At 46.0% G+C, this 19984-nt stretch overlaps 1 protein-coding gene across 3 annotated transcripts in view; it reads right to left on the bottom strand.

Annotated features, from left to right (window-relative positions):
* The window catches only part of DIP2C (DIP2 acetate--CoA ligase C (putative)), a 186786-nt gene that overhangs the window by 89773 nt on the left and 77029 nt on the right, over nt 1–19984 (bottom strand). For all 3 annotated transcript variants that reach the window (XM_024742794.1, XM_024742793.1, XM_024742792.1), the window contains 8 exons: nt 17359–17469; nt 11460–11583; nt 11075–11184; nt 10848–10950; nt 9016–9080; nt 6183–6276; nt 5980–6099; nt 4594–4708 (listed from right to left, as the gene is read on the bottom strand). In XM_024742794.1, coding sequence (XP_024598562.1) covers nt 4594–4708; nt 5980–6099; nt 6183–6276; nt 9016–9080; nt 10848–10950; nt 11075–11184; nt 11460–11583; nt 17359–17469 — 842 coding nt within the window. The remainder of the gene's footprint in view (nt 1–4593; nt 4709–5979; nt 6100–6182; nt 6277–9015; nt 9081–10847; nt 10951–11074; nt 11185–11459; nt 11584–17358; nt 17470–19984) is intronic.

Raw genomic sequence — 19984 nt, 5'->3', positions numbered from 1 at the left:
TCCATCCAACTCACTACAAATAACTCAATTTCATTTCTTTTTATGGCTGAGTAATATTCCATTGTATATATGTGCTGCATCTTCTTTATCCATTCGTCTGTCAATGGACACTTAGGTTGCTTTCATGTCTTGGTTATTATAAATAGTGCTGCAATGAACATTGGAGTGCATGAATCTTTTCAAGTTAGAGTTTTTGTCTTTTCCAGATATATGTCCAGGAGTGGGATTAATTCTATTTTTAGTTTCTTAAGGAACCTCCATACTGTCCTCCGGGGTGGCTACACCAATTTACATTCCCACCAACAGTGTAGGAGGGTTCCCTTTTCTTCACACCCTCTCCAGCACTTATTATTTGTAGACTTTTTGACGATGGCCATTCTGACCAGTATGAGGTGATACTTCATTGTAGTTTTGGTTTGCATTTCTCTAATAATTAGCGATGTTGAGCATCTTTTCACGTGCCTGTTGGCCATCTGTATGCCTTCCTTGGAGAAGTGTCTATTTAGGTCTTCTGCCCAGTTTTTGATTGGGTTGTTCATTTTTTTGATATTGAGCTGTATGAGCTGTTTGTTTATTTTGGAAATTAATCCCTTGTCGGTTGCATCATTTGCAAATATTTTCTCCCAGTCAGTAGGTTGTCTTTTTGTCTTGTTTATGGCTTCCTTTGCTGTGCCAAAGCTTTTAAGTTTAATTAGGTCCCATTTGCTTATTTTTGTTTCTATTTCCACTTACTTTAGAGATTGATCTCTTGTAGGTCGCATCATATGCAAATATTTTCTCCCATTCTGTAGGTTGTCTGTTTATGACTTCCTTTGCTGTACAGAAGCTTTTAAGTTTAATTAGATCCCATTTGTTTATTTTTGTTTTTATTTTGATTACTCTAGGAGATGGATCCAAAAAGGTATTGCTGCGATTTATATCAAAGAATGTTCTGCCCATGTTTTCCTCTAGGAGTTTTATAGTATCTGGTCTTACATTTAGGTCTTTAATCCATTTTGAGTTTATTTTTGTATATGGTGTTAGAAGCGAATGTTCTAATTTCATTCTTTTACATGTAGCTGTCCAGTTTTCCCAGCACCACTTATTGAAGAGACTTGTCTTTTCTCCATTGTATATTCTTGCCTCCTTTGTCATAGATTAACTGACCAAAGGTGCATGGGTTTATTTCCTGGCTAATTTGCCTAGTTTTGTTAATAAACTTTTAATCTTTTTAAAGAAAGATTTTTATAAAAGATTTTAAAACATGTTTAGAGAAACAATTAAAAATCCTTTGCTTCTTCCTGCCTGCTGATCCACACAGCAGAGGCACACGTGCTGGTCTGAGAATAGGCTGAAGCCCTCAGGGTTACCTTGCTTTCTGGAGTGCTTTCTACTGAAACTTGTCAATACCCTGCTTATATAAACCACAGATTGCCAAAGCTCTGAATCTTCTATTGTCTATATTTTGTCTGTTTGGAACTATCTATTAGACTAGAAAAGCACCTCTTTTTCTTCATGTATAAAATGAAACCAGATGAACATCCTTCTAGCACTAAAGCTCTAGGTTGACTACATGTAAGTACTGTACATGCGTCTTACTTTTTCTCTGAAAATAAGAGCTTTACCACCAGACAATAAAAATTCCATTCATTACTTTGGCCCACAGATAAAGTCCTCTTAAAGAAGAAAATTTATTTGAAGAAAATAAGACCTGATGTTGGGTCTCATTCAATTCATGCACATCATTTATTACTGAAGGGCAGGGATAACATTCCATAAACTAATGGAGATCTCAAACTACTTATTAGCTTATTTGATGCTAATGAGCTGACAGTATTGGCTTCTTGACAATGGCACATAACCTGACAAACTGAATAACAGCAGCCACAACAGGAAGATCACGAAGAAGGTTTAAAAGATCTTTCTTTTTCTGTAAGAACAATAATTCACTTGTCCACCGTTTGAAACTAAGAAGCCTACTTTTTCTTCACTTGTCCTCCCTATGACTATCCTTGTCCCTAAAAAATAACTTGAAGTTTTTTAAAGGTTAAAAAACTTATTAGGAAAATATAACTGATACAATGTTATAAATGGTTACTCCCATATGAAGACAGTTTTTACAAGTTTGAAAGCTTTTTGCACAGACTGTTAACAGCGTGGATTGCACTTATATCAGCTAGATATGAGTCAGATATGAGGCAGCACCTATAAACATGATTTTTTCTTTTTTTGTCTAAAGCTGTAAGAAATGCCAATTCTCAAGTCCTACTTTTTAACTTAAATAAGCGGCATTTCATTCTAATGACATTCTCAGACGTCAGTCAGGAGGCTGTGTTAAAATGAGGTCTTGCCAGCATTTCTAAATTGCCTTGGCTGGGAACTACAGCTCTATGGAGTAGCAGGTTATGGTCAGCTCTATTGAGTATGTTCTTATGTACCTTATAAGAATGTAAATCAAACAACAAAAATCTGAATTTGAACAAATTAAATATCATTATTTTTCATGTCATCTTCAAAAAAAACCTCCTTTGCTCATCCCTTCACCCTCTGCCAATCAACTCTGGCATAATCTATACAACATATCTTAAAGGCACAGAGAAAACACTTTTAGGAAAAGCAAATGAGCAAATCATTTGATCATAACAAGTCTACATGAATGAATCACTCATTCTGTGAATCATCTCTGGCAACGGTACTATTTCACAGAACTGTGGAATCTTAAAAATTTACAGGTAGAAGGAAATTGAGAGATTACTGAATCCAAGCCCCTTGTTTCTTGGTGGAGGAAACCGAGGCCCTGGACAGAAGGAATGTGCCCAGGATCGTGTGGCCAGCCACCAGCGGGCGGGGCTCAAACTGGGACTCCTGGCCCCAACATGCTTCCGGAGGCTGAGTCCCCTTAGAGTCAAATTAGACACATACTTGAATACTGATTTCTGCAGGACAACGTGAAGGCAAATCTGCTATTGCAATCCTGATGTGTTTTGTACTCCAAGGTCGGACATAAATCTCAGAAGATTATTTGTTGCAAACCTTCTCTTTTGGGGACGACAGTGCCATCCTTTAAAAAATGAAGACTGGATTCTGGTTAATGGTGCCATATTTCCTCATCAATTTAAATTACGTTACAGACTTTTAATTTCTGGTTCACTCAAAATTAAAAGTGGCTTCTGGGGACTTCCCTGGTGGCACAGTGGTTAAGAATCCACCTGCCAACGCAGGGGACACAGGTTTGGGCCCCGGTCCAGGAAGATCCACATGCCGTGGAGCAGCTAAGTCTGTGCACCACAACTACTGAGCCTGTGCTCTAGAGCCCGCGAGCCACAATTACTGAGCCTGCGTGCCACAACTACCAAGCCTACGTGCCACAACTACCGAAGCCCTCGCGCCTAGAGCCCATGCTTCACAACAAAAGAAGCCACCGCAATGAGAAGCCTGCGCACTGCACCGAAGAGTAGCCCCTGCTTGCCGCAACTAGAGAAAGTCTGCGCACAACAACGAAGACCCAACACAGCCAAAAATAAATAAATAAATACATTTATTTATTTATTTAAAAAAAGTTGCTTCTGATACTTTAAAGGTTTTCAATTTCTCAACCTGTTAGGCGGCCTGGTTAATTTCACATTAACAAACTCCTAAAAGCATCAGAAGGTGTCTCTTTAAGGGCAACCTTTACATGAATATTTTTGCGAATCCCGACCTTTCAATAAAAAGAGCAGAACTCATGCACTTTGTGCACCGAAAGCTCTGTCATCCACTGCTACAACAGAGCACACTGGTGTGACACGAAATAAAACATACTTAGAGACAGAGCCCAAAGATGTTGGCGAATTAGTCATGTATAGGCTGCAAACGTCTGGGTGATGCAAACCCTCCTTTCTCAGGTTAGTGTGGATTACTGGGAGCTGCTGACGGTCAGACAGGCCGCTCTAGCCCTTCTCACCCTGGGCAGGGTGAGCTCTTATGAGCCGTACCACGGCCTGTCCCTGACAGGCCCCAGTGGCTCTGAAGCAGGCAGTGATGCAGGAGTGACCTAGGACCAAGGGCACTCACTGTGCTTGCTGGCCTTAGCAAGAGCCCCAGAAGCCCAGCCCCACACAGCGGGAGATTTCAGGCCCCAGAACCCTCTGATGTGCTGCTGAGCTGCTCAAAAGCTCAGAAAACCAGTTTTTAAAGTGCAGTATGTGCAGTATTGCAGAAAATGAAGATGACATAAAACCCGCATGTCCAAGGGCACAGGGGTGGCCACAAAAATTTCGTTTCATCCAGCATTTACTCTGTTCTATCCTCAAGTTAAACCTGAGCCTAATATAAGCAAATGAAAATGTGCATAACCTGCCAGGACAAGGTTCACTGCTCAGCGTGCCTGTGGACAGACTTCCACTCACTCGGGAATTACAGCGAACCTCCAGAGTGAAAAGTGAGTTTCTAACTAATGAATCTAGACTATTTAAGAGAATCCATTCTAGAATACACTAGAATAAAACCTCGTCTGGAAAATCTGGGTCCTGTTTTTATTCTCACACTAAGATGAACTGCGATGGCTCCAGGTCTCTGTTAGCTGCTGAATGAGACCCCTACCCAGGCTGCCCACTTGAGTTAACACAGCAGTACCTCCTGATGGCCACGGTGAGAGCCTCTGGTGAGCTGGCGCATGGACAGATGACCTCCTGGCGTAGACCTTTACTTTGGAAGACGTTGAGAAACGCGTCACAGGAAGAAATAGACCCTAGAGGGAAAGGGGGGATGATAATCAGACAGGCGAAGCAATGTGGACAATTAAAAGTATCCCATAATATAAAATGCTTTTGAAGTTAGGATCTAGGCACATGGGGAGTTAGGCAGCATGGAAAAATACTTCATTTAATATATAACTTATCACTCGTGTTACAATGAAAGATAATATTATTCTCAAACACAGAACTCAAGAATTTAAAAAATGCAACTTCTATACTTAAAACCTTTTTGCTGACTGAAGAACTTAACTTTAATAACTTTTCTGAGACATGTTCTACCATTTTCAACATGTATGTTCCAAGAAATAAGTAAATCTAAACCCAACTAAATGAAGAAAACATTTCTCTATATTAATATGAGTGATGAGATCAAAGTATAATTACTAGGAACCTATCAGCTAAACTAGCTCCTAATACAAGTTTACCTTGCTTCCTGTAAGACATATTACTCTGAAGAGTTATGGGCAAAATCAATTGTGTACCAAACAGCCCACAATTTATGGAGTTATTTTGTAAATGGAAGAATCATTTATAAAACTAATACAAAATCACCTGTTTGCAAGTCCACTTTTGCATATCAGATGTTAAGTATATACTGCTTTAATTTACAAATATATATGCTGCAGAGTTTACAAATGTGGTCAGAAACATACATTGTTCATTCAATTCATTTCGTTCACTTTGCTTCTCGCTTATATACTCTTCTCATAAAAAACAAGCTAGCTGGGTTTTTGTTTCAACTGACTGAAATATTTCTCAAGGTATATTAACAGTATTCTGTGGAACTGCTAATTTATCTTACCTAGGTAATTTCTGCTCCAGGATTTGATAATAAAATTCCATTAAAAATGACAAATCAAATTTCCTGATCAATAAAACTACTATGGACCATAAAATAATAATAGTTAATATTTCTTGAGCACTTATTATATCCCAAGAACTGTACACAGGGATTGCTTCATTTAATCCTCATAAAATCTGATGACTGGGTACCATCTTGCAGCTAACAAAAGGAGAAGAATTTTAACAAGTAAGATATGTTCTCTTCAGAATCAGGAAGTGGAAGGGCTAGGACTCAACCCCAGGGCTATGTCTGGACCTTCAGGCCCTGGTGCCCGTAGGCTACGCTGAGTAATACTGTTTGGCTATTATCTTAAGACCACTTCTTCACTAAGGTAAAGACTAGAAAAGGGAAAAATCAAACCCCAGAGAATGAAACCTGGAGAATGAGGCCCCCTCCTGACTGCCTGGTGCCGTCACTTACAGGGATTTGCGCCGTCGGCCACTATCAGCATCCGGAGAGAGGAGAGGTTGATGTCTCTCTGATCCCTGTGCGCCACCAATGCCCAGTGCATGTCCCTGGATTTGACACAGGCCACTTTTGCTGAAGGAGAAGCAGGGGGGAAGTGAGTCACCGCCTGTGCCGCAGGATGGCGTGACATTAAAGGGGCAGCCTCCGCAACGCACCTTTGTACTGGCAGACCTTCTGAATCCAGGACAGCGGGTTCACCTTCATCAGCGAGTACGGGATACTGATCACGTGCATCATGTTCATGACGCTCTGAAAGCAGGACACTGGGCAGTGAGTGGGGGAGGGCTCCATGTGGGACTCACCCCGCTGCCAGGGGCTCCCTGGTGGGAGGGTGGGGACCACATGGGCATCTCACTGGGGATGATCCTTTAAGAGGCTGTGGGAGTGGAGGCGACTTCTCAAAGCTTGTCTAGTCCTCCCGACTCCTGCTTCTACTGATACAACTCAAGAATCTAAGCCCAGTGGAAGCAACCTAAGTGTCCATCGACAGATGAATGGATAAAGAAGGTGTGGCATATATATACAATGGAATATTACTTATCCATAAAAAGAAACGAAATTGAGTTATTTGTAGTGAGGTAGATGGACCTAGACACTGTCATACAGAGTGAAGTAAGTCAGAAAGAGAAAAACAAATACCGTATGCTAACACACATACATGGAATCTAAAAAAAAAAGGGTTCTGAAGAACCTAAGGGCAGGACAGGAATAAAGATGCAGACCTACTAGAGAATGGACTTGAGGACACGGGGAGGGGGAAGGGTGAGCTGAGATGAAGTGAGAGAATGGCATGGACATACATACACTACCAAATGTAAAATAGATAGCTAGCGGGAAGCAGCCGCATAGCACAGGGAGATCAGCTCGGTGCTTTGTGTCCACCTAGAGGGGTGGGATGGGGGGGTGGGAGGGAGATGCAAGAGGGAGGAGATATGGGGATGTATGTATATGTATAGCTGATTCACTCTGTTACACAGCAGAAACTAACACACCATTGTAAAGCAATTATACTCCAATAAAGATATAAAAAAATCTAAATCCAAATCCTTTTCTTATAAAAACGTAAGTTGAATGATCCCTTTTTTATTGGCCTTTCAGTCTTGAAGCTTAATCCTCTCTGGTGTATTCTACTCATTTTTATTCACAAAATTAATTTCCTTTATTAAACGTTACACTGAAATCCAAGGAGTGGTGGAAAGTTGTCTTAACACCCTCAGTCTTCCATCTAGCCTGGCTCATGTAGACCAGGACCCGTAAAAGGTTTCTTTCTTTAAAATGGATGACAAAAACTAACTTTTTAAGTAAACGGTCAGTCCTCACACACTGCAGCTGGGACTCATACATCTGAGTCGCTGCATGCACAGACCTGGCAGGAAGGGACCACAACATGGGGAGCACTGGACAAGAGCCCCCCTGGTCGGCTCTGCCCTCGCTGTGGGTGGCGGTGGAGAGAGAGGGCACGGACACTCTGCAGAGCGCTGGTCTAGCTCAGAAGCTCTGCAGGAAGATGACCACGTGCACCCTCCCCGACACGGGTGAGCCTGCTCACCGCTAGCATTCACCTCCCTCACCTCGCGCTTGCTCCCCATTCCATCCTGGGGGTGGGAGCATCTTTCACCATAAAGAAGATAAGATGCTTTGGAAGAGTGCGTGCTGCCTAGCCAGAGGCCTGTCTTGCTCTAGAAGGTGGCAGCCAGCTACAGACTCAGAAACCACCAATTCCGGAGGCAGTAATCCATAGCATCAGTGAGCAGGCAGGCGGGTGACCACGTCAACAAGATCTATCACAGAGCTCTTGAAAGCAAGACTGTCATGAGAGAACTCTGATGGCAACGGTCATCAAGCAAATAGATGGGCCAGGCACTCACTGAACGTTAAACCACGTGGTTCTCACACGGTCAACATTCCCATTGGACAGATAAGGAAAACAGAGGTGCAGAGTGACTCAGGCAACAGACGATTCTTGGGCACAGGAGCAGGTGACGTGCCCAGTCACAAGCTACAGAAGGAAGGACCAACATCCAACCTGGGTTCTCTGAGGCTGTGCTCTTCCCATGACACCAGCAGGCCACGGGTAATGCGTGTGTGGGGCTGTGTTTCTGTCCCACCGACTAGTGTCCAGACGGTAACAGAAGGAAGCTGGCTGGGCCGGAGCCCCAAACCTTTGTCTATATGACGTCTGCATAAATTCTGGTTTATCAAGAAACAACAAATCCCTCTTTTTATAGTTATGTTCCTACCACTCATGTAAAACTACTAGAGTTTTTTGCTTCTAAAAAGATATAAGGTTTCAGCATAAGAAACTTAAAAAGAAAAACAGGTGAGTGGAAATCATCACATATGAAACAGACATAGGGAGATTCGAAGCAGTGATGCTACACATATTTCTTAAATGCTAAGCATATCTTAATAATAAGGTTATCCCTCTATTAAAAGTGCCTACAGCTTTGAATGGTCATCACTTCTCAAGTGGCACTAACAAAAATGAGACATACATTCTCTGCAACTCGTGTTGAATTTTTGGCCAAGGGGAAATCTCAAAGTACTTTTCCCCCTGCAGCATAATTCCCGAAACATTCATTAAACAATGATTCACAGAAAGATAAAAAGAATTTTGTAGCCAAATCATATGTATGGGCAAAGTGACCCAAATGCAAGACATCAACGTTTCTGCACAATCTGAAATGCCAACCGTGGGAAGAAAGATCCTGAACTTCCCTGAGCCTAAAAAGGCCACTCTCTCTCACAGCCGCAGCCTCAGAGCGTGGGCCCACGATGCAGGCAAGCAGCTACTGACCCACTGGTCTGCTGAGCTCCTGGAAGTTACGTTAACTTAAGACTTCTAAAAATGGTAACTTTTCTTTATTTATAATGTGGGAGGAAGGGGCTTACCCAAGCCGCTGTGTACACAGATCATCATTCTAATCCCAACACTGAGCACATTCAAAGTCAAACAGGACACTGCAGAGCAAGGGGCGTCTCACTTACTGTTAGGATTCCGTGCCAAAGCCCAACGTCTTTCTTGAAATCCAACACATTCACAATTGTTTCAGCTATAAAATACAGAGTCAAAGATTTTAACAAAAGACGGTCACAGACCAAAGGACACAAAAAATCCAATACCACATCAGTGCGAAGTAATGGGTCTTAGAAAAACATCATTTCACTGTCTTTACAGAAATGCTGCAGCCTCCCATCAGACCCGTTTAAAATGCTGGCCTGCCTGGGAAGTGTTTCTAGATGAGTATTCTGATACACAACTTAACAGCAGTAGCTCTTCACAGCATCACTTAAAACACCTTATTCCTTCTCCTTTTATATATTGGGTTGGCCAAAAAGTTCGTTTGGGTTTTAATGAACTATTTGGCCAACCCAATATTTGTTTTCCCTCTCCCTGCCTTTTCTTTCTTAAAAGATTCTTTTCATTTCCATCACATGTTCTCCCAAGAGAGGGAAATGCTGTGTACTTGCAGGAGGAGGCAATTTCCAGCAAACCTGCCACTAGAATGCTCGCCAAAGCTTCAGTACCGAGTGCCTCACCCCCTTTCAAAAAGGGACATTCAAAATACACAGCCTGTATTCTATCTTATGCAAGATTTTTAAAAGTGGAGAATCAGGAAGCAAGTATGTATCTATCTTCCCCAATCCCTGCAAGAGTGATGGCCCTGGACCTTTAGGGAATTAGGGCAAGGAATACAGGTCATGAGGTTGTGAGAAAAACTAGAAAACTGAAAACAGTGACAAACAGGGTGGTGATCATTACAGGCAGTGTGTCTCCACGTGTGACAATGTCTGGGAAACTTGTCCAGGGACCAAACATCAGTGGAACATCTCCACGAGACAAGTGAACTGGTCTTAAAAAGGGAGACTGCCAGAAGGATGGGGAGAGAGAGAAAGCAAATGAGAACAGCAAAAAGAGAAAAGTGTCTCATCCATGGCTCGTGACAGACGCTTGGGTACTGGGAAGAGACTCCAGTGTGGCAGGTGCCTGTGACGTGGCTAGTGCGGGGACCTGATGGCAGACACTCCAGCGGAGGGAGCTGTGGGTATGTGGGGTCTGATCCTTCCGACCAGGAGCCCGTCAGCGCTGTCAACATGGTTACCTCCAGTGACCCTAACTCTGTGCCTCCAGGACAACCCCAAACAGGGCAAAGAAAGCACATCATGGAAACCAACCCTTTGACTGTGAAACGCAGCCCCAGGATCCAAGCCAGTTGCGGGGAGGGGGGTGCACTGTAGCATGCGCACTTTTTTAAAGCTCCCAAAGAGGTTCCACTGTGCAGCCAGGAACGAATATACATCAATGGTGTCAACTATCTGTTATGGCCTAGACTGTTTTCTCCCAAATTCCTACGTTGAAGCCCTAACGCCAAGTATAAATGTGCCTGGAGATGGGGCTCTAAGGAGATAATTAAAGTTAGGTAAAGTCATAGGGTGGGGCCTGATCCAATAAGAATGGTGTCCTTATAAGAAGAGGAAGACACACCAGAGCTCCCTCTGCACACAGAGGAGAGGCCGTATGAAGACACAGCCAGAAGGTGCCGTCCGCAGGCCTGGAAGGGGGTCTCCCAGGAACCAACCCTCTGGCACTGGATTTCAGACTTCAGCCTCCAGACTGTGAGACGTCAACATCTGCTGTTTAAGCCCCAGTCTGTGGCGTCTGTTTTGGCTGCCAGAGCAGACTGAGACGCCAACGAAACAATCCAACACACAGACCTTCGGTGGAGCGGCACGACTCTCTGAGTGACTAGTGGGAACAACGCTCAGCTCACAGGGCTGGGGGCTGGGGTCGGGGTCCCCCAGGAATGGTCTGCCCATACCTTCTGTGTAGCCACACGCCTGTGTGAGGGCCTGGCAGTGGGTCAGAAGCGCGATCCTCGTCACGGTCACCCCGAGCACGCTCCCATCCTTGCACGTCTTGTACTGCAACGAGAAGGTGCCGAGAGGGTAGAGCTCCGGGCCCACATCCACCTCTGACCCTGAGCTGTGTAAGGGTTGCAGTGCGTGTCACTCAGTTCCCCAACCTCGTCCAGACCCAGCAACTCACCTCGATATACGCAGTGTCATTATTTGCGTCCTTAATGTGCGGGAACCAATCTCGAGGAGGTTTAGAGAGATGTTTTGACTCTGTGACAAACCATAATAGCTTTGGCCAACCTTGGAAATAAAGGACAAATTCCTTTCAGGCAAGCATCCCCCAGAAGACAGGTGTGACACCACTTTCCCGTTGGTGGCATGCTTCACAACAGCACAAGCCAGACCAAATCACTGGTGTTTCCACCAAGTCTAAGGCCACGGCTAAGGTGCTGTAAGCCTCCTGCAGTTACAGCACATCACGTGCAGGCTGAGAGCATGTGGGGTGTGATCTGAAACCTTGTGTGTTGGCACAGATGCCTCGGAGCACATCCTCCCCACTCAGCAGAGAGGCTCACCTTTGAACTGTGGGATCTCCCCCGTCGGGCTCTTCGGCAGCCCTTTGTGGCAAGCGTCACTCGTCAAGGCTACAGTCACTCCACAGCTTCCAAGCAAGAACCCGATCTGCTGGCTTCCTGCATCCTGGGAGACGGCAGCAAGGAGAGAAGGGTCATGAGCAGAGGTGATGGCCACTCTCCTAACAGAACACGGTCTCACCCTTGGGCCCTGGGATGGCACCAACCTCCCTGAGGAGAGGTTCAACCAGACTGCCAGGGCACGGGCTGGTGTCTGCACAGCTGGGGTCAAATCTCAGGCTGCCACTTGCCAGCTGCCTGACCTTGAACAGGGCACTAGCTTGGCCTCAGTCTCGTCATCTGCGCTGTGTCCTTGGCTGGCTGTAAGGGATGCACACGGGGAGCACAGAGTGTGCTGCGCTCAGGGGGTCTTGTTCTGTTCCCCTCTGGTTGTACAGGACCATGACCTCGGGACACAGAGCGGGTCCAAGAACACATCTCTGCACTCAGGACACTAACCCCAAGCGGTCTTTGATCACATCTGGCGTGGTGGACTGGACACCCATGCCGACCACAGAGTAAGGGCGTGTGCGTGGAGGGGTGCCGCCGCACAGACTGACTGCCAGGACTTGGGAGCAGATGCTGCGGGAAGAGCAGCCCCGGGCGCCACCACCCTGAGCGTCCAGCCACCCCGCCAGTCAGTTCAATTCGCTTTCCTTACTCCCACCAGCTATGATTCAGAAAATAAAGCCGTGAAGCAGCCGGCATTCCTAGAAGGGAAACGTCAGGACTGTGGTGAGGCTGTCACCTCCTTCCTTCCCACGTGAGACAACATTCTCACCCCAGTAAAATCAGCAACATCGACATCTCAAAACTACATCCTCCAAGTGCCTAGTTCGTACTCCTCACTGCAGATTTAAAAGCTGCGTCTCTTTACACAGCATCACGCACAGCCAGCCTCCCAACACCCCTGCAGCCCCGGCAAGGGGGAGGAGGCCTGGTGCTCCTCAGATGGGGACCTTCCCATTTTGGGGACCCTGTGGGATTGTTCCTTCAAGCAGTGCTTTTTCAAGGAGAATTATAATCATTCACTTCAATGTGAATTTGGGTATCACATGGCCAAAAGCTGTGACCAGGTAAAGGGGTGGGGAGATAGGTTCTGAAGCCAGGTTTAGGAGCAGAAGGGCGTCTCTTTAGGAGCGTGAACTTGCTGGGACCGCCTACAGACAGGCTCAGAATGGCTCAGGAGAGGGAGCACCAGGGCCAACTGCAAGACCTCTCAGGGTTCACGGTAGAGGTCTGCTGTCCCCTGGGCCCTGTCTTCCCAGTATCTGCTCCTAAAGACCCTAAAATACAGAGGAAGGGTGAGAGTAACCGTAAACAGAATCCATGGTTACCATGAAATTCAGCTTCCATGCCTGCTCCTCCCCCATCTTCTTGGTCTGGAAATTCCTACGCAGAGGTCCAGCCAAAAGCTAGCTTCGCAGAAACAGCCCCACCCAAGCACCCCATTGTTCTGAGATGAGACCCTTCCACCTGCTCTCAGAGCACTCTGTCTCCTTCATGCACCGGGATCCCTGAAATTAAGCCCAGCTTGACCCCAGAGCCTCTGGCAGAGCCCACAGAGCCATCTGTGGCCTCCATGGGCCATCTCTCCTGGACCTGGGGACAGGGCCCTGAGCCCCGATACTTGGGAGCCCCCCGACACCCCACACCACTGTCCAGAAAGGCGCCACAGGAAGCTACTGAGGAGGCACGTGAACCACTGCCCTGACGGCCAGAGCACTCAGGCCCTGACACCACCTCCCATGTTTCCTGAGCGCTTTTCCCTGGAATGGCTGTTTCTGGCCTGCGGCTGGGCTCAGGGGCCCTTCCTCTGTAGAGCTGAGCTGTCCGGGACCACAATATCTCACAAATGACTCTCTTTTGCTGTGCAAGAAAAGCTGACCCACACCTGAGTTCAAACCTTTCCCTCACTTTCAATCTTTCTCCAACATAGAGAGCTGACGAAGCATGTCCCTTCCCCGGCAGTCTCTCCACACCCATGGTCTCTGACAAGTCACTTCTCAAGCAGTAAATGCGCACTCGATCAGCCTCACCTTGTCCCGTCTCAGTCTCCAGGTCAGAAAGCATCAGCCATACCCATGAGAAGGACTCTCTCTCCAGTAAATGTGAGGTGAGTTCACGGAAAGCGTCTCTTGTGAACTCGTTCCGGATTTGTGGACCTGCAACTACTAGCTGGTGCTTTTCCAATTTTGATGCTTGCCTACCCAAACCGCTGGCTTCTCAGCTGCCTCAGGAGGTGAGACAACAATGCAGATGAAACTGAGTGAGGGGCTCTCGATGCATTACTCTGCAGAGTCAACACAAGACAGGCTGCAGACCCACTAGTTTAAAGATTATTATGGTCATACAACCAGGGGATCCAAGAAACCTGACCAAGAAATTTTCCTTATCAATACTAACAGAAACATGTCATTAATGTATTGTTGTTTTGCCAATTAATTTTTAACTTTTTATTTATACTGGAAATTTCCAAGCAGACACAAAGATACAAAGAAAAGGAGAAAGAAATCCTACGTTCCTGTCACCCAGCACCAACGATTATCAACGTTGGCAAATCTGTTCTCATCTCTTACCTCAAACACATGCACACATGCAGATTTGTTATTTTAAAACAAATCCCAGACGTGGGGCATAACCTTCTACCCACAAACACTTCCGTTGGGTGGGTGTCACCCTCGGGCTGCCCCATTTCCCTCCCTCCCCACCCCAACTCCCTCTGATTTCTTCCAGCAAAATGCACTCCCAAGGGAAGGATCATGTGATGGTTCACGTGAGATTTTAAGTATGTGACAAGACGTCTATGTTTTTCCTTCCAGAGATGTTTCATTTTAACAGGACATCTGAAACCTTGGTTAAAGCAAACAAGTGGGGCATGTGCTAGATTCTAAGGAAAGAACAGTTTGCATCATGCAGGACAGTGAGCCCCCTCTGAGCCCAGAGGCAAGTGCTGATGGGCCAGGCCCTGCCTGGCTGGACTCCTGTGGCCTCCGGGGCCCACTTGGTCTCTGGCCCTATGGCACTTAGGATATGCAGAATTCCACCCCCGCTACAGCCTTGCTACTTCCCAAGCTGGCAGAAGGGAAATGCGGCTCAGTGGTCTCCGCCAGTCCACAGGCCCACTTTGCTGGCATCTGGCCTTCACAGACCAGCTCAGCCACCTCAAGAGGGCGAGGAGGACAGCCACTGTCCAGACCTGCCCATCACGGTACAGACTTCTGGAGGCTCCTCTCTTGCCCCTGCCCACTCCGTGGCCAAACCATTGGAGGGACACCCATTTCTCCCACTATGAACTCTTCAAGTGAAAAATGAGCCTTCTCCCCTCACCCCAAGAACTAGAACAAAGAATATAAATGCACATGGGACTAAATCGCTCAGTGAGGCTAATCAACATTGATGATTCTGAAAATTTGGTTCTCATTAGGCCCTTTATTTTAAGACAAGACTAGCATGCATAGGACTGGTGGATAGAGGATTCACAAACTTCATCACCTACACCCCTGTGCACATATTACCCTGTGCTGAATGGCAACCGAGCCAGTGGATTCTTTTATTTAAAAATAAGTAAAGTTGGGCTTCCCTGGTGGTGCAGGGGTTGAGAGTCCGCCTGCCGATGCAGGGGACATGGGTTCGTGCCCTGGTCTGGGAAGATCCCACATACCGTAGAGTGGCTGGGCCCGTGAGTCATGGCCGCTAAGTCTGTGTGTCCGGAGCCTGTGCCCCACAATGGGAGAGGCCACAACAATGAGAGGCCCGCGTACCGCAAAAAAAAAAAAAAAGTAACGTTTTCTAAGAATGAACATTACATTCTGAAACTACAGACTGAGGCCCAACGCACGGCTTCTGGCTTAACAATAACCCGTGAGTCATCTGCTGGTTCTGTTACCCTTAGAAACGTTCCGAGGGAGAGAGGGCCAAGAAGAAACCTCAGCTTTTTCTTCTGAGAGAGGGTTCCTGGTCCTGAGGTACATGGTACAATATGAGAGTCTGAATGGGTCTGAGAGGTGAGTGAGACACAGCTACCTGGCAGGTCACAGCCTGCAACGTCTGAGACGGCTGGCAAACACGTGTCAGGAGACCCAGAGGAGTTGCAGGTGAGACACCCTGGCTCCGCTCGACAATGCCTGGTCAGGAAGTGGCAGAGACAGGTGCCTCTTCATTCAAATGATTTTCCTCTGCAAACCAGACCTGGTCTGGAAAACACCAGGCTATAGATGTAGAGTAGACAAATCTAAATTGGATATGTGATGAGTAAACAATAACCGCTACTCATAACAACAGTAACACATGTTCTGGAGTCTGTTAGTGCAGTGCTGACAGAGAATCAGTCTCTTCACTCATTAGCCTATGAATTTCTCCAAATTAGCATCCTGATGCCATTGACTAGAGAATCCAGAGGGTTTTCTTTTCTATTTCCAGAGGACCTCAACCCACTGAATTAGATATCAATTAAAGAGGAGCATCACACATCCCTTGAGAGGCTTTCCAGGTTAGTCACAGCACCAAAGAATCACACAGGAGAACGTGGCTACCTGCTCAGTAAATCCCCAAACCCTTCTGCATTTCTCGTCAGTTGTGAAGGTCATAGGGCTCAGGAAGATGAGGAAGCACTTTACGGGGTGTGTATTATACACCAGGAATGCTAGAGGCAAACCCTCGCAGAAATCAGGGTTCTCCTCAGGCCACTGGAGGGGGCTCTGATGTCAGTGGCTGCAGGGCTCACCCCCCTTCCAGGGCCACCTGCCACCCCGCCTGACGCTTGCAGGTGCCTAGGAGGCCCAGGAGGGAACTTGAAGATTTTGTACCCAGGAAAAGGGAAACAGCAACCATTCCCCAACCTTATTCTAAGGGATCCCCTCGTTCTCTCCTTCCGACCCAAGGAGCAGAGTTTCAAAGGTACCCACACACCGTGAACAGACCTTGAGGCACTTCCCCATTTTCATAATGAGTAGCCACAAAGAGAGCTGGAAGATTCTCTGGAAACTCTGAGCCTGGGCACACGAAAACCTTAGCACTTTGGAGCTGGAAGAGTCACCCCACACACTCTGCTCATGATGGTGTGCTAAGTGACAGCCCGGTGAATCCAGGGTGGAGCCCAAGGGCACGACACATAACACAACCAGTGGCAGGGCGCCTACCCCACAGCCATCGGCCCCGTCTCCTTCGACAGCATCAGAGCACCTCTCGGGGGACCATCAGGGTCAACCCCAGCACAGCCTCCTCCCTCGGCCTTCCCTTCCAAAGTTACCACAGGTCTGTGGTGCAAGAAGTCAAGCATTTACACGGACAAAGACACACACACTGCTGTGTAGGGTTCCGACACTGGACTACACTACAACTGTAACAGCAAGATAGTTATTTATTCTAATCATAGAATAAGATCCAACAAATCGTAGGTGAAGCTGGAACTTGTTAATGTCCAAACACCTGCACAAATGCAACAACGGCCACCCCTGAAATAAAAATAAGTGAAAAATCTATCATTTACCCAGATTTCTAGGGCAGTGACACTGAGGAACGAGATACTGGAACACCTGCTTTGCTGGCAGATCACCCTGCTCAACGCACAGAAGGCGCCACCTCAGGGCAGCAGCTCAATCCGGCCGCTGAGTGGAGCTGCAGCGTCAATGCTGCTCCCTTGTCTGGGACAACCAACGACAACCTGCGCAGAGCCTCAGAGACAAGGCAAACAGCCCTGTGCTTCCTGATCCACATCCTGCTGAGATGAAAGCTCTTGAAGATGGCCGTCTGCACATTCTGACCCCATGACAGAACCTTCCAGGGCAGCAGAATCGACCTTCCCGGCCAACAGGCTTGAACAGAAAGATACGTTATTTACCTTTCTCGTGAGGGGCACCTCGATGGGCACAGGCACAACTTCGGCCAGCAGGCAGCCGTAGAAAGCCACCATGGAGGCAGCAGGGTCATTGTTGGGGAACACCAGTGCCACCTGGACCAACGCAGAGAGAGAGGGATTAACCACTAACACGATGCCACTGGAAAAAATTTAGATGCCCTGCTTGAAAAATGCATATTAGTAAGATGCATTTTAATAAGTTATCAGATGCTTTTCCTTGATCTCACATGGAAGGCAAACAGGTTATCCGGGTCATCTCTGACACCGCACCAGAATGCAACTACCCTTGCTGTTTACACTCCCCCATCGGCACATAGTTTTACACAGGTAAAACCACAGTGCATATACTATCTGTCTCTCACTATTCTCACTGGGCTCTGAAGTGCGTCCTCGTACGTCCACAGAGTCTTCACCATCGTAACTGAACGCTGTGCACTTCCTCCCTAAGGTGCTGGGCTCACAGCTGACTCTATTCTGATCCCAGCTCAGATTTAGCTCCCCAAGCCTTGACTTACCTGAAAATTGAGAATATTAGTGTCCTAGCGTTGTAGTAAAGGTCAAATGAGAAAATGTATGCAAGAGCTCACACCGTGCCTGACACACAGCAGGTAGCCATGAACCACAACTGCCCACGAGGCCCCGGCCCTGGGAGCCGGCGCTCGGTCAGCCCGCACCTGCGGCATCTGGCTTTCTGCCCTCCCAGGGAAGGTTTCCGTGAACACCTGGCCACACATCTCCAGCCGCCCACTGCCTCTCCAGCTCAGCCTCTGAAGAACCAGGAGTACAATAATCATGGAGTTCTAAAAGGTAAATTTAAATTACTATCCTAATAACCCAATAATGGATAGTATGATTTTTCAAATGTTTTCTGATAGTCCTGAAGGGAATCTTAATGAAGAACAATTTTCCATCAGATGGCTTATTCGTCCTTGTATGAACTGTGTTTCATTTCCTTTGCCTATTTATCTGCTGGTGTTTTGACATTTCCCATAAAATCTTTAAATATATTTCATAGTATTAACTCTTACATTTGATGCAGACTTCTCGATATAATATTCTCTGTTTTATTTTTATTAGTGTATTTAATGTTGCATATAAACTTGTCAAGTTTCTCCTTTATGTTGTCAGCTTCATCCCATTTACATCCACCTGGCGCTCAGGTTAGCATCTGCTGTGGAGCTAACGCAATGTCGATTCGCTTGCTCTCCTGTTGCCCGATGCTCCTTCTGGAGTGGCCCTTCCTACTCTAGCTCTAGAAGCTGCCTTCAGGATACAACAGGCAGTCCTATTTCTGGATCCCCACTGAGCTCTGCAGGACTCTGCTTCCACTTTAACACAAGCTTCTCCCATGTGTTGCTCCAGCATCGGCACTGCTCTTCCTTGCTGATAATTAAGCACATAAATCCCATGATTTAGCAGATGTATATGATTTTGGTATTACCTCATTCAGGAATTTAACACATTTTTTTCTTTAAAAATGCCCTAACTAGAAGTTATTAACTTTGTCATGAACAGTTGGATAAGACATCCTAATTACCTCAATATCTAAGTAAGCAGGTTGGCATAAAGGACTCAGATGACAGCTGAGGATGGAGCAGGCTGCATCTTAAATTTGGCTCTGTTAGCAACACAGGATAGTTGATGGAAATAAAATTAAGTTTGGAATTATGTGAAGACTGCCTTTCTATATGGTATTCCTGCAGTTTACTAAAATCAGCCAAACAGAGACAAATGAAACCATTAAGGCCAATAAAAGCCATTCTGCACTACTGAAGAATTTTAAGAAACCCTGTGAAATAACTGTTGATTAGATATTAATCCTTATTTTGTCCCAAAAGCACCCAGACAGATGCCAGGCTACTATCAGTAGGATTTCAAAGGAGGAATAAAAGGATTTATTTGCATGTCTCTGCATATGAATCACAAACAATTATTTTAAAAATGATCTGAGGTTTGCACTGGCCTCAGGTGTCTGCCTTCAACTGGTGGTCAGAGAGTTGACAGCATCTATTTTTAGTTCTGGATCTGGCAAAGCAACAACATTCAATCGAATGTTTGCAAAGCTTCCAAGGCACCACTGCTGCAAGACTGCTCTCCTTGAACCAAAACAGAGGATGTTAATAAAATGCAGAAGATGTTGAAGTTCCACCCAAAACTAATGGCTGCACCCATTCATAGAGGACTAGTTAAATTTGGACTTGTTAGTCCTCCTAGGACTAACCTATTCCACACGCAGGAGTCTTCAAGAGCATAGAACCGAGAGAAAGAAGGTGCTGCTTCCAGAGCCAGACTGTGGATCAACATATTTCCAAAGAGGAGCTTCTGGTCTGACTCCTACCCCAGCTCTGTTCCAAGGAAGGGCAACTTGATCCAGGATTTAAAATTCCCACTGCTCGATCACTAAAGTTCATGCTGATAAGGCCATATTATATAACCTTGCAGAGTTGGGTTAAAACAGGATGAAATTGTTATACTAATGTAAAGTGGATAAAAGCAGAATATAAAATTGTGCATTATATGCTCTCAAAAATATAAAAGTGACAAATAGAAAATGGTCAAATAGCTAAAGGCTCATTTAGAATCGAAACTGAATTTTTAAAAAATCTGT

The sequence above is a fragment of the Neophocaena asiaeorientalis genome, unplaced genomic scaffold (assembly GCF_003031525.2).
Source record: "Neophocaena asiaeorientalis asiaeorientalis breed wild unplaced genomic scaffold, Neophocaena_asiaeorientalis_V1.1 scaffold155, whole genome shotgun sequence".
NCBI classification, from domain to species: Eukaryota; Metazoa; Chordata; class Mammalia; order Artiodactyla; family Phocoenidae; genus Neophocaena; species Neophocaena asiaeorientalis.
The sequence above is the reverse complement of the archived record's forward strand: the minus strand, read 5'-3'. Positions and strand labels throughout refer to the sequence as shown.